At 37.8% G+C, this 13,093-nt stretch overlaps 1 protein-coding gene across 23 annotated transcripts in view; it reads left to right on the top strand.

The window, feature by feature from the left end:
• The window catches only part of Rbfox2 (RNA binding fox-1 homolog 2), a 267,810-nt gene that overhangs the window by 226,289 nt on the left and 28,428 nt on the right, over window positions 1-13,093 (top strand). For all 23 annotated transcript variants that reach the window (XR_007108445.1, XR_007108444.1, XM_047550776.1 and 20 more), the window contains 2 exons: window positions 1,073-1,219; window positions 5,100-5,153. Coding sequence is in view for 21 of the 23 variants with exons in the window: in XM_047550776.1 (XP_047406732.1) it covers window positions 1,073-1,219; window positions 5,100-5,153 (201 nt within the window). In the remaining 2 variants the exon portion in view is untranslated. The remainder of the gene's footprint in view (window positions 1-1,072; window positions 1,220-5,099; window positions 5,154-13,093) is intronic.

Raw genomic sequence — 13,093 nt, 5'->3', positions numbered from 1 at the left:
TTCCATTCCTGCTTTTAAAGCATGTTGGTTTAGTCAGCTCAACAAGCCATCCAGGTTAGCATGCACTTCATAGGGAATAGATTCTTATAGTGCCAGATGAATACTTCAAAATAAATGTCTTTTTGCATGCCTAGAATGTGTCATAACTGTCAGACATTTGTCAAAAATGTTTTTCAACATAACATAGCCACCTTTTCGAGGAATTGGTGAAAAAAAAAGGATAAACGTGTGCCTGGGGTGTTGCAAAAGAGAGACCTCATTAAAAATGTGTACCCACACTCACACTCTTTCACTGTGGATATGTATGAATTTGGCATTTATATGTTGAATAGTAAATTAGCAAAAGTCCCTTAAAAAATCTTTTCCAGTAGTTAGACTCACTAAATGCAACTTTGTTCAAGACTATTGGAGGAAGCGGTTCCCTGGACTAAAGTTATCTGAGATTGCATAAATTAGGGAGGAAAGTACAGATTTGTTTCAGAATAAGAAGCTGCTTCAATTTTTAGGCCAATTGACTATTATCACTAGGTTTCCCCTCTTTATAAATAGTGTCATGATAATACTTTGGCACCTCACTGGTCATAGACTCTAGGATAGAGGGAATGGAATATAAAAATTGGCTTCTTTCATTTTCTTGAGAGCTTGAGATGAAAGACCAAAGGATGGAGTGACCTCAATAACTAGTACAACACTCTTTATTTTCAAAATAGAAAAGTCTCAGAAATAGAAAGCTCTACTAAGAATCTAAGAACAAAGGTATTATTTTTACACGTCTAGTTTTCCTAATATATGTCCACATAATTGCTTAGGGCAAGTCGCTTATTGTTTCTGTGTCTCCTGTTTTGCTAATGTACCCTAAGTATTCAGAAGGCCCAAATTTTGTTTGTAGACTAAAGCATTTCGAACACGAATAGTACCTTTGGTAGTTTTTTTCCTCTCTCTATTTGAAGGGAAAATTATAATGCTTGCTTATAGATAAACCTAGGAAGTGGTAAAGGACTTTACTTTTCATAAGAATTATGAAGTAATTTGTGTTTATTTTTCACTCAGTTTTGTTTGCTTCTTTCTGTAGCAGACAGAAGGTGGAGCACAGACGGACGGCCAGCAGACACAGACACAAAGTAGTGAAAATTCAGAGAGTAAATCTACCCCTAAGCGACTGCATGTCTCCAATATTCCTTTCCGCTTCCGGGACCCTGACCTCCGGCAGATGTTTGGGGTAAGTCTCTGAAGTCCTTTTGAGGATTTTATAATTAAAATAGAATTTAATCCACCAGATGTGTTATTAGTCATTAGCACTTTAGGATAAAACTACAAAGAGATTGAGGAAGATGCTGAGGTAAATCAGTGTTGTTTTGTGGTGCAGGGGATTGGACCCAAGGCCTCACACATGCTAGGCAGGTGCTCTACCACTGAACTACAGCCCCAGCCCTGGGAATCAGTATTTCCATCAATCTTTTTTTACCACCCAGTCTGCTCTAGACTGTGCAGAAGTTGCTGGGAATGAGAGCTTTCTTGTACCATGAGACTTCTAGTACTAAAACCAAGATGAGATGGCCACCCTACTCACCCTGAAGTTTAGTAAACATGTCAATATTGTGCTTGGTTCCTCCTAAAAGACAAAACACACACTTTTTTGTTGTGTTTTGTGTTAATGTGGTTGTCGTTGTTTTGGAGACAGAGTCTTGCTGTGTTTCCCAGGCTGGTCTCAATCGATCCTCTTGCCTCAGCCTCCTGAGTAACTGGGACTACAAGCATGCACCACTGCGTCCAGCTAAGCATACATGTCGTTTTAGCACAGAGATTCCTAAACTTACCTGAACATTAGAAGTCCACTGAGGAACTTAAAAAGTACCCAAGATTGTGTCCCACACCCAAAGGTTGTGGTTTAACTGGCTTGGGTGTAGCTTGGTGGTTTTTTTGTTGTTTTTGTTTGTTTGTTTTTTCACAAGATCCTCAGGTGTTTCTAATGTGTGGGAAAGCTTGGAGACTATTGGGTATTTATCCTGTCACATTATTAGCTCTTCACCTTCCCTGTAAGCCCTACACATTACTGCCTTCCGCTCATTTCAGGCTTTCAACCCCACGACTGTGGTTCAGAAATGTATTATTGTTGTTTGCTACTTTGGCAATGTCATGTTGTAAAGAATATAGGCTTAGGGTGGTTCATTAAGGTAGAAAAGGTGTAGATTTGGGCATCAAAGAGCCTGGGATCAAATTCTGTTTGATTATGACCTAGGAAATTCGTGTAACCTCTTTGAACTTGAATTTCATGTCTAAAAATAAAGATCGTAATCTCTGCCTTGCAGAGTGTTGTGAATTAAATGGAATAATTTTTTTTGTTTTCTACTTCCTTGCTTGTACTTAGTAGTGTCATACCATTATCTAAAGTGAGATATAGAGGATTGTGCTGCTGCCTTTCATGTGTTCCCTTCAACTGTTTACCTCTTCCCTAAATCTTCAAAACAAAGTGTAATTTAAAAATTCATGTTATTGTAAGTGAATGGCTTTTAAGAGTCTTGATTTTTTTTCTGAGCCCGTGTATTGTTGCCTGTTTTAATTTGATCAGACTCTCAACTTGACCTGGTACCAAGAGGTAATCAATAGTTTTATTTAAAAAGTTCATTAGGATAGCTGCCTACTGCCTTGTTAGAAAAGGAGACGCCCTGCTATAATCTTGAGTGGCCACTACATGGTGACAGGACAGTGGAGCAAAGTGGTATCCCTTTCAGCTGACTACCTATGTGTGTCTCCCCATGGAAGAGAAGGCCAAGGTTGAGGAGTGATGCTGCTCTTGGTACTTGAAGAGCTTTTACACAGAAAACGGTAACTGGCCGTTTTCCATCCTAACAGAAAAGACAGCAGCAAATAAGAAGATGCTGCCCAGAGCATGGATCATCAGTTCTCTTTGGAGCCTTGGGCACAGTGGAGACTCAGTCTTCGGAGGTCCTAGGAAGGGGGCACATTTTCATCCATCAGATGTGTTTTCTCTTGAATCAGAAACAGTGTCCACTGAAGCTCCACCTAAGCCAGTTGGAGATTTCCTGAAATGTAGCATGCCCTTCCCAAGGTGTAAAATGAAAAGAAATATTTCCTTGCAGGGACACCTGTTTGCTTTTTTCCCACATGGTTAATGCCTGTGACTGAGAAGGACAGTGGCATTGGTGAAGAGCAGAGATTCCATGCTCCATTTTATTAACTCTGTTCACTTCATAGCTTCTTTCAGCCCCACTTTGCTTAACCATAAAAGGAAGACCAACTTCCTTCTAGAAAAATGTTGTAAGAATGCAGTACACAGTGTAAAATAAAACAAACTCTAAAGCACCAAACTTAGTTTTATAGGATTGGAGTAGAATAAAATGAAATGCCCTCCTATCTAAACTAAAATATTTTTCTCTTTCCTTAATTCTTCTAATTTTATAATAATTATAAAATTAGATTTATATGATGAAACCAGAATCAGGCTTAGATGTCTTCCTCTATAAAACTTGGATTCTTAAGTGGGCTCTAAGTGTGAGCCCAAAAGATACCTGGAGATTCCCTGCACATGCCTCAATCAGCCCCTCCAAGTATTGACTAAGCAGTTTCATCCCTTATGTCTGCCTCCCCCAGAATGAGGTCATGCTTCATGTAACCTTCTGGCAGTGGCTTAGCTACCAAATGGAGAGTGACTTAGGCTTTGGGTCTTTAGTTCTGTTTGGTTTCAGAATGTTAAAGTATTTAAATAATTACTAAACAAAGTTTTACCTAAAATATTGTTGATGTTTGTTACAGAAGAGTTAAAGTGGCAAATAAGTGAAATCATCCTTAATGTCAAAAAATGTATGGTAAAATAGCATGTAGACTGTAGAAATGATAACACAGATATATATTTGTTGAATTTGATAGTTGTTCATAGTCTATTACTAAGTTTAAAAAAATATGGAATGTATCTGACAGATAGAGTCACGCGTATCTGTGTGCCTGAGGAAAAGCCTGGAAGGCTGTGTACAAAACACTAAGTTGGGGCTGGGGATATAGCTCAGCTGGTAGAGTGTTTGCCTCGCAAGCACAATGCCCTGAGTTCAATCCCCAGCACCGCAAAAAAAAAAAAAACCTCTAAGGTGGTGGGATTGCAGATAATCTTTGCTTTCTGTTTTCCTGCTTCCTTTTTGCTTATACTTTCTAATTTTTATATAATGAATATGGTTTACTTGTATAAATTTATTTTAAAAAAAGAGGAGGCGGCCAGGCACGGTGGTGCTCACCGAAATTCAAGCTACCTGCAAGACTGAGGCAGGTGGATAGGATAGCAAGTCTAAGGCCAGCCTCAGCAACTTAGAGCCTGTCTCAAAATAAAAATTAATTAATTAACTAATTAAAAAAGAACTAGGGTTGTAGCTGAGTTAAAGGGCCTATGGGTTCAATCCCAGTACCACAAAAAGAGTGTGGGAAGACAGCCTTCCGTAGCTTATCGTCCTACTTAGTGGAATTTACTTCCATGTTTTTAGTACTGGGGATTGAACCCCGGGGCTCCTAACCCCACTGAACCACATCCTTAGCCCGTTTTAGGGCTACGTCTCTAATCGTTTATATTTTATTTCATTAATTAATTAATTAATTTATTTATTTATTTTTATTTTGAGGCAAGGTCTCACTAAGTTGCTTAGGGCACTGCTAAGATGCTGAGGCTGACTTTGAACTTGAAATCCTCCTGTCGCAACCTCCCAGTTGAAGGAATAACCCACATGTGCCACCAAGTCTAGTCAAGATTTACTTCTTAAAACTGAGACACTTAAAAAATTAGAGGGTAGTTAAAATCCCCATGTGAAGAAGGGCATTAGTAGGGCAGCACTGCGGATGTCTTCGCACAGTGACCACTGCTCCTAGAAGGGGGTGGTGCTTAGCGAGGGAGTTGGGGAAGAAGTGACAGGGAGACGCCCTCAGCTCTGAGATAGGAAAACCAGAGACTGGTTTCGCAGCCCACCAACGAACAGAAAGTGGACGTTCATAAATACCAGTTCAAAGGAGAGTAAACAATGATGCCTTTCTCAGAAGGAAGTAAGGCCTGAGAATAAAAAGCTGACCATAAATAAATGTTTTTGCTTTTGTCTCTGCAGCAGTTTGGCAAAATCCTAGATGTAGAAATAATCTTTAACGAGCGTGGCTCTAAGGTAAGCTCCATTTCAACATCAAGTGTGCTCAGTTTCTTTTTGAATTTTGTTTTAATGTAACATTAGGTATTCAGAAAGCGTAAGTTGCTTTTCAAGCCTGCATATGCAAAAGGTATCCCAGGTGTCCACCTTGGGTTAAGTTATCTCTAAACTTAAGTTGTAAAGGAGAGCGCAGTAGAAAGGACAGGATGAGTGAGGTGGGGGTCCTTGAGTGGCCTTAGATTCCACCTAGGTCTTCTTAGTTTAAAGGAAGAAAGAGAAGACTGAAAAAAAAAAGTCTAATTCTATGTTAAGAATTCCACCAGAACAATTTGACTTCTTAAAATCCAACTTCAAAATGGCATAGGTAGGATGAGTTTTAATGTTGTGTTACTCAGTACATTTGTTCTCCCTTTTGGATACATTTCTCAAAGGCTTTAACAGTGAGCAGTAACTCGGGAATTCACTGTGAATCCATTTTTTTCCTGTGAGTTATACCCAGATGGGCAAACTTCAGGACATGAAGTTACTTCAATTACAAATACAGTGAGTTAGCTTTTTACCTAAGAATGAAAGAAGCAACAGTGTGTAAGTTGATGTATGTGTTCTTTCCTAAACACGTTCTGCATAAGAACTGAGATGTTCATTAAAATGATTTCCCTATTAGCAATTTTCAAATTAATTTTCAATTAATTCTTATTTGGTTACCTCTGTTGAAATTTTGAAAATAACTCTTGGCCATGATTAAATCTCCTAAGAATGTGATTTGAGAAAAAGCCAAATATAGCCAGGATAAATCAGTTACTATTTACCTGTCTTCAATTTCCTACTCTAAATTGACCATGCTTTGGGAACTGATAGCATATACATACAGTTATGTGTACCTCCTGCCCCCATCTGTCCTAAAACAAATGTATGCTCTGTTCTAATGCTCCTGATTATTATTCCCTTCCTTTGAATGCAGCAATACTAAAAGTATTTTAATTTTGACCATAACAATTATTTGTTAAAGAGGTAATTATACTCTAAGCTTCCAGTTTTCAGTTAAAACAAAAAAGATTAATATGTCTATACAGAACTTTCTTCAGCCCTTAACTTGGTAAGTATTTTTTAAAGTGAAATTATTAACTATAATCAGTAAAATTATGTATGCTTGTTATTTACACACAAGAGTTCCTTTCGTTTTTTGTGAAGTTTTTAGCAACTAGATGGGAAAATAACTGTGGTTTGGAGGTGGGAAGCACATGAATGTAAAATAAATATGTAAAGTTTATTGACCACACTGTTTATCTAAAGTAGTAATCTAGATATTTTTGTTTTTAAGTGTGTGCACTTAATATAGCTTTAACTGTATTGGAACAACCAGAAGCCCAATATGGTTCCATCAATTATTGAGGACTTGCTCCTACCAAGAAAATAATGTATCAAATTGTGATGAAGCAAAGGAAATTGATCTTCTTTCATTGACTTCAAGGATTTTCCTACTATCAAAAATTTTTTAATTTACCTGATCCAGTTACTCTTCCCACGTAATTTTCATTTTAAAATAATAATACATGCTTTCATTTTCCTGTTGGGGCATCTAAAGCACATGCTGCTGCTTTCCCTCTGGGTGGTTCTTTGGGCCACTATGAAAACGAAGTGCAGAACTCAGAGTCGCCCCCCCCCCCTGCCTTCGAGGACCGAGACAAAGCCTTGTTTTTGTCCTTTACACTCCTGTTACCTGAAGTTCCCTCCTGGAATGGGCTCCCCTGGAACAGCACAGCGCATTCTGAGGCTGCTTAGAGGTGATTTTGAAGTCAGACCTAAGATGCTTCCTCTGGGATCCACCTCAGAGAAATGAATGAATACTTTTATTTTTCTGAATCAAGTTTAATTTTTCACTTCTTTTGTATGTTTGGGTTGACCAACAAATTACAACCTGTGGAACAAGAGAAAAGGAGTTTATGTGGTCTTAAGAGTTACTCTGACTTTTTTTTTCTCTTTAAAAAAAAGTGCTTTTCTATAAGAAAGTAGCTTTATTGACTTTTTTTTGGAAAAAAAACTAGTTACAAAATAAGTCTGAGACTAGCAGTACTAATCGGTGTTTAATCAAATTGCTATCAAACAAAAAGCAACTCTTTTACCGTCTTATTTTTTGTGAGACTCCCAGCGTTTTAGAATGTAGCCTTTTGAAAACACAGGTAAGCATATGGCACTGCTGCACCCCCTCCTGCTGCCAGCCAGCCATCTGCCCCCGAGTCCTCATCTCTAGAGCAGAGTTGCCGTGCGTCATGAGAGCTGTTTCCTTGTTTTCCTTTTCTCTTCTTTGACCTTCATATTCTGGATTTGGCTTCCCTGGATTATGGAATGGATGTATATGTCAAGTACATGCAGATGGATATGGTTAATGAGCTAATTTACTGAAATACAATTTAGAAAATGATTTTATAAATATTTATAGCTTATTGGTTCTCCAGACTTAATCAGTCATGACAGAATAGTAAGATAAATAAGAAGATAATGCCAGAATAGAATGGCCACACCCCCTGGTTTATCCAGGCTAACCACACTCATACCTGTTGTCTTAACATATTATTATAATAATGCCTCCTTGCTCTCACAAAATATGTTTGAACCATAAACTATAATGCCATCCCATAATAGATCCTCTGATTAGCTATTTAAAAAGCACTCTTTTAAAATTAAAGCATGGTGGCCAGGCATGGTGGTGCTCGCCTGTAATCCCAGCAGGTTGGGAGGCTGAGGCAAGAGGATCTTGAGTTCAAAGCCAGCCTCAGCAATTTAGCAAGGTCCTAAGCAATTCAGTGAGACCCTGTCTCTAAATAAAATACAAAAAAGAGCTGGGGATGTGGCTCAGTGATTGAGTATCCCTGAGTTCAATCTTTATTACCAAAAAAATAAAAAATAAAAACATATACCTTAATGGAAAGTAGAAAGAAAACCCTGTCTTTCACTAAAGAGAATGTGCCAGGGGCTGTTCTCATATACTTCCTTCCAGTCTTTTGTCTCACTAAGAATCTTAAACAGAACCCTGAGTAATGGTCACCTTATTCAACCCCGGTATTCTTGATTTTGCAGTTCTTTGCTGGAATCTTTTAATGACTAAAAACAAATTTTTTTTTTTTTTTACCTTTCAGAAGTTTATTCTGTTCTTGAACCCAAGACTTTTCCACCATCCTGTTAATTATCACCCAGCCACATCACAATTTTTCATATTTATCACGTTGACTAAATAAAGAAATGGCAGTTCTTCACTTCTTCACATAGTACTGATGTTAGGTCCCTACTTAGCACAGCAATAGTTACTGGTGTTTCCAGCAAGTTCTGGTGAATGTGTTCTCACTGATTCTCTCAGGTGACCTTCTAACCATGGAATGTGGGATTAGATCGGACTTCAGTTAAGGCTGCTAGGGCCCTCAGATACAAGCAGTGTGCTGCAATGTCTTGCCTATTACCCTGGGTTCTGATTTCATGCCAAGGGAAATTAGTTATTTCTTTCAAAATGTGGTTGATACACTGTCTTTGAAGTTGTACCAAGTAGGCCTTTGTGATCTTCAGCAAAATTGACAGGTAATGCTAATATGAAATGTTTTCCATTATACTTGAAACTGAATTAACAGTGCATGTTATTTCCAAAGGACTTAGTTTTTTCCCTTTTGTTACCATTTTAAGGGTTTTATTTTTATTTTTATTTTATTTATTTTTTAATTTCTGTGTTCTGGCCATATCCAGGAGATCCGTCTGCTTTTGATTTCTCCCTTAAAAGTTACATGGTAAATTTTCTTTCTCATTCTTCTGAGATGGAAAAATTCAAAGATTATACAAATTAAAAATATTTCCAATGCTCATCTCTATTGCTTGTATTTATTGCAGCCTGAGGGCAGACTAAAAAGGTGACAGTTACTCGGCTATTCTAATGCCCTGGATGATAAATTTATGCTAAGGCAGGTGATTAAATTGCTGTCCCACTCAGCAGAGGTTTTAACCACAGCCCTACCCTAATAAACCCTTCTTCCATTTCTTAAAGATAGCCAGGATCACTGTAGATCCCTAATGTAACACTGGTGTGTTTAAATCATGAACATAGAATTGTCGGCACAGACTTAGAGAACTGAGAACCTTAGCAAGAGTGTGCAGACCCGCTCACCCAGGTCAGGCCTTGGGAATGGCCGTCCAAGTGAGATGCACTCTTAAGGTCACACTGGGTTTCAAAGGTGTAGCACAAAAAAAAGAATGTTAAGCACCTCATTAATAATGTTTTTATATTGTTGCCATATTGAAGTGGTAACACACTGTATATATTAGGCCAAATAAATACATTATTAAAACTAATTTCATTGGGCTGGGGTTGTGGCTCAGTGGTAGAGCACTTGCCTAGCACATGTGAGGCACTGGGTTCAATACTTGGCACCACATATAAATAAATAAAATTAAGGTATTTTGTCTATCTACAGCTAAAAATATTTTTTTAAACTAATTTTACCAGCTTATATTACTTTAATGTCACTTTTAGAAAATTTTAAATTATACATGTAGCTCACATTATACTTCTGTCAGTACTTGTATAGACAAATATGCCAACATCTTTTTTTATTAAAAAGTTTATTTTTTATCACTTTTTATTAATGAGAATTTGGATGAAAATTCTTCATCTCATTTCATACCTGAAATAATTACTCTTGTTAAGAGTCTGAGATTGGACTGGGGTTGTGGCTCAGTGGTAGAGTGCTTGCCTAGCATGCATGAGGCACTGGGTTCGATCCTCAGCACCACATAAAAATAAATAAATAAAATAAAGGTATTGTGTCCATCTGCAACTAAAAAATTTTTAATTTAAATAAAAAGTCTGAGATTAAATCAATTTGTTACAGATTACATAGCCTATTTGTTATATACCTATGCAGATTGGTTTTTATGTTTCAGTGTTTGATATGTTGTGTGATCATTTGGATCTGTTTAAGGAAAATGTGTTAGACTTATTTTATAACTTATCTTCTAAAGCAAGAGATTAGAAAGACCAAACTTAATGTGAATTAGATTTCTAAGAATGAAGGGATGCCAAAACATGATTTCATGTAAGCAGGCTTTTCTGTGGGTAACTTCCCCCCTCTTTGGTCCTGGGGATAGAACCCAGAATGCTAGGCAAGCACTCTACCACTGAGCCCCAAGCCCAGCCCTCTATGAGTAACTTTTAAACCTGGATAATCTATGACTGTTCTTAGCACAGTTCCTGGCGCCTTTTCTAAAATGCTAAGTTTTAAAGTTTCAACATGAAAGAAAGTGTTTAAGAACAATAATCTAAAAATGGTAGTTATACTTCTCACATTCCTGATGTTGGATTTTAATTTTGAGTGGTATGAGTCAGTTCTTGGGTTTCTGAACAAATTGCCACAGATTTGGTGACTTAAAGCCGCACATTTATTATCTTACAGTTCTGGAGGTTAGAAGTCTGGAGCGGGCTTGTTAGTCTGAAATCAAGGTGTGGCGTTCCTCAGAGTGATGTGTCCTTGCCTTTTTGAGCTCAAGAGGCTCCCATTTTCCCCCTTGTGTGTCTGAGGCCAGCCATGGGCATTCAAGTCTCTCTAGGCTGCTGCGATCCAAGTCTGACTCTCCTGCTTTCTGTTTTCACTGATGAATACCCTGGGGATTTACACTGGGCCCATCAGGATCATCCAGGGTAATCTCCCTATCTTGAGATCATTAATGTCAATCACATTGATAAAAATCCTTTTCAAACAAGTAAGGCGATATATTCTCCAGTTTCAGGTATTAGGACATGGATAACTTTGGGGGCCGTTGTTCTGCCTACCACAGGTTTATTTCTCTTCAAAGGAAAAAAAGAACGCCTTCCATGTCAGAGAATTCCAAAGCATCAACCAGACCTTCTCCCTCCTGTCTCCTGAGGACGAGATAGCCGCAAAGATTGCTTTTTGTCTTTGATGTCTTGATTAGCATCTCCTTTGGTGTATAAGCACCTTTCTTTATAAAACACTTTTTAAAAACCTTTGAAAAGGCAATTTTGTTCCTGAATAAAATCATGATTGAGAAAACCTTACACAAACAGACATTAATGTTAAAGCTGGTCATTTGCTGACCAAATATCATCCTCCATTCACTGTGTCACTGATGTTCCTTGTGTCAACACATTCCAGAAAGGAAGGTTACAGAAGACACTCCACTGTTAGCTTGGCCGGGGGGTGAGTGGGGGGGGGGGGCATTGTTTTCAGACTAATATAGTTTAGTAAAGGGAGTTTTTTTGCATTCAAGTTTGCAAAACTTAATTTCGGATTTCCTCACCATAGCTGTATGTTCTTGGGTGCTTCATCTCATTTTGACTCAGCTTCTTTACCTTCAAAATGAAGCCAGCAGGTCTGTCCTTTCTACACTTTGGTTGTATTTTAGAAGACAAACAAGTATGTATGGTCTTTATGTGGGTATACGATATATGTGGACAGTTATGATGTTAAAAACCTAGGCATTAGTCTCCACATAAACTCATATAGCCTACCTATATGTAATTTATTAGTTTAACTCAAGTATTAACTTTTATGACTGTGAGAATGAGTTGGAATACAAATTATAATGCTTTTTGAGTGTGATATTAAAAAAATGCATCCTTCATGACCTTTCTTTTATTTTGGTGGGGTTCCAGGGATTGAACTCAGGGGCACTCAACCACTGAACCACATCCCCAGCCCTTTTTTGTATTTTATTTAAAGACAGGATATCACTGAGTTGCTTAGGGCCTTACTAAATTGCTGAGGCTGGCTTTGAACTTACAGTCCTCCTGCCTCAACCTCCAGACCTGCTGGGATTACAGGTGTGCACCACTGTGCCTGGCCCTATCCATGACCTTTCTTAAAGGGCTTAACTTCCCTACTGGCGGGTTCTCTGGAATTAGAGAGCTGTCATCTTATAAAGAGCAGATGCTAATATAGATGAACACTAGTACCTTAAATACTAACTTACCCTTGAGATATATGAGACTGTAACATACGTATATCAAAATTGGTTTCTGAAAACATGTTCCTGTTGATATTTTCAACAAATTTATATAAATACCACTATCCATAATACTCATTTAGAATGCTGAGTAAGCAGATCCTTCAAAATGATGGAGTTGCTTCTATAAAATCATTTTTAAAAGGTACAATGCACACTGTTTGCCACCTTAGTGAAGATTGTGGTTCATGTATAAGGAAATGCTCAGCAAGGCAGAACCTTAGTAAAAATAAAGGGCTTCAGTTATCCCACAATGGAATATTCAAAAAATGGAAACTATTTAAATGATACTTTCCAGAAAAATATTAATAATTTACTGCTCTGCACATGTAAATAGCTTGAGAGATTATTAAAAATTGTACTTGCAGAGTGGAAAGATAAGGACAAAGCATCTAGAATAAAGGTGATGTGATGCTGTCTTAGTCATCACGCAAGTATCTAGCAGATCCTGCTGATGTTGAAATGAGGAGCACAGTGGTGTGAACAGAGGGGAGGGTCTCACTCCCTGGCCTCCTGCTTTGTCTACCTCACTAAGTAAGGCTCCAGTCCTGTTGTGTAGCATCTCCAAGAGACAAATAAGTTAATCCTAAACTCACCAGCAGTCGCATTGTCTTAGGGTATTCTTTTCCTACTGAGTATAACAGAATACTGAATATTCTGAATATAACTGAACATAACATGCAACTGATGTTTCTATTGGAGATCTCATTCCCGTTGACTATTCCTTTTTTCTATACATGTGGAAAATTACTAATACATTTAATAGCAGGCATAGATATCAGCAGATGTTATTCAGGCAAATCTGTGTTAGCAATTTCCTGAAATTCAGCTGGACATGTTTTTATGTAAAGTGCCTATCTGATCATTTAAAATTGACTCTGAAGAAAAGTCATAATTACCATTGCTTAGTGGTTTTTTCATTTGCTTAGAAGAACATGAGTGCCCTCCTCTTCTGT

This window comes from Sciurus carolinensis, chromosome 4, assembly GCF_902686445.1.
Source record: "Sciurus carolinensis chromosome 4, mSciCar1.2, whole genome shotgun sequence".
Taxonomy (NCBI): Eukaryota; Metazoa; Chordata; class Mammalia; order Rodentia; family Sciuridae; genus Sciurus; species Sciurus carolinensis.
The sequence above is the reverse complement of the archived record's forward strand: the minus strand, read 5'-3'. Positions and strand labels throughout refer to the sequence as shown.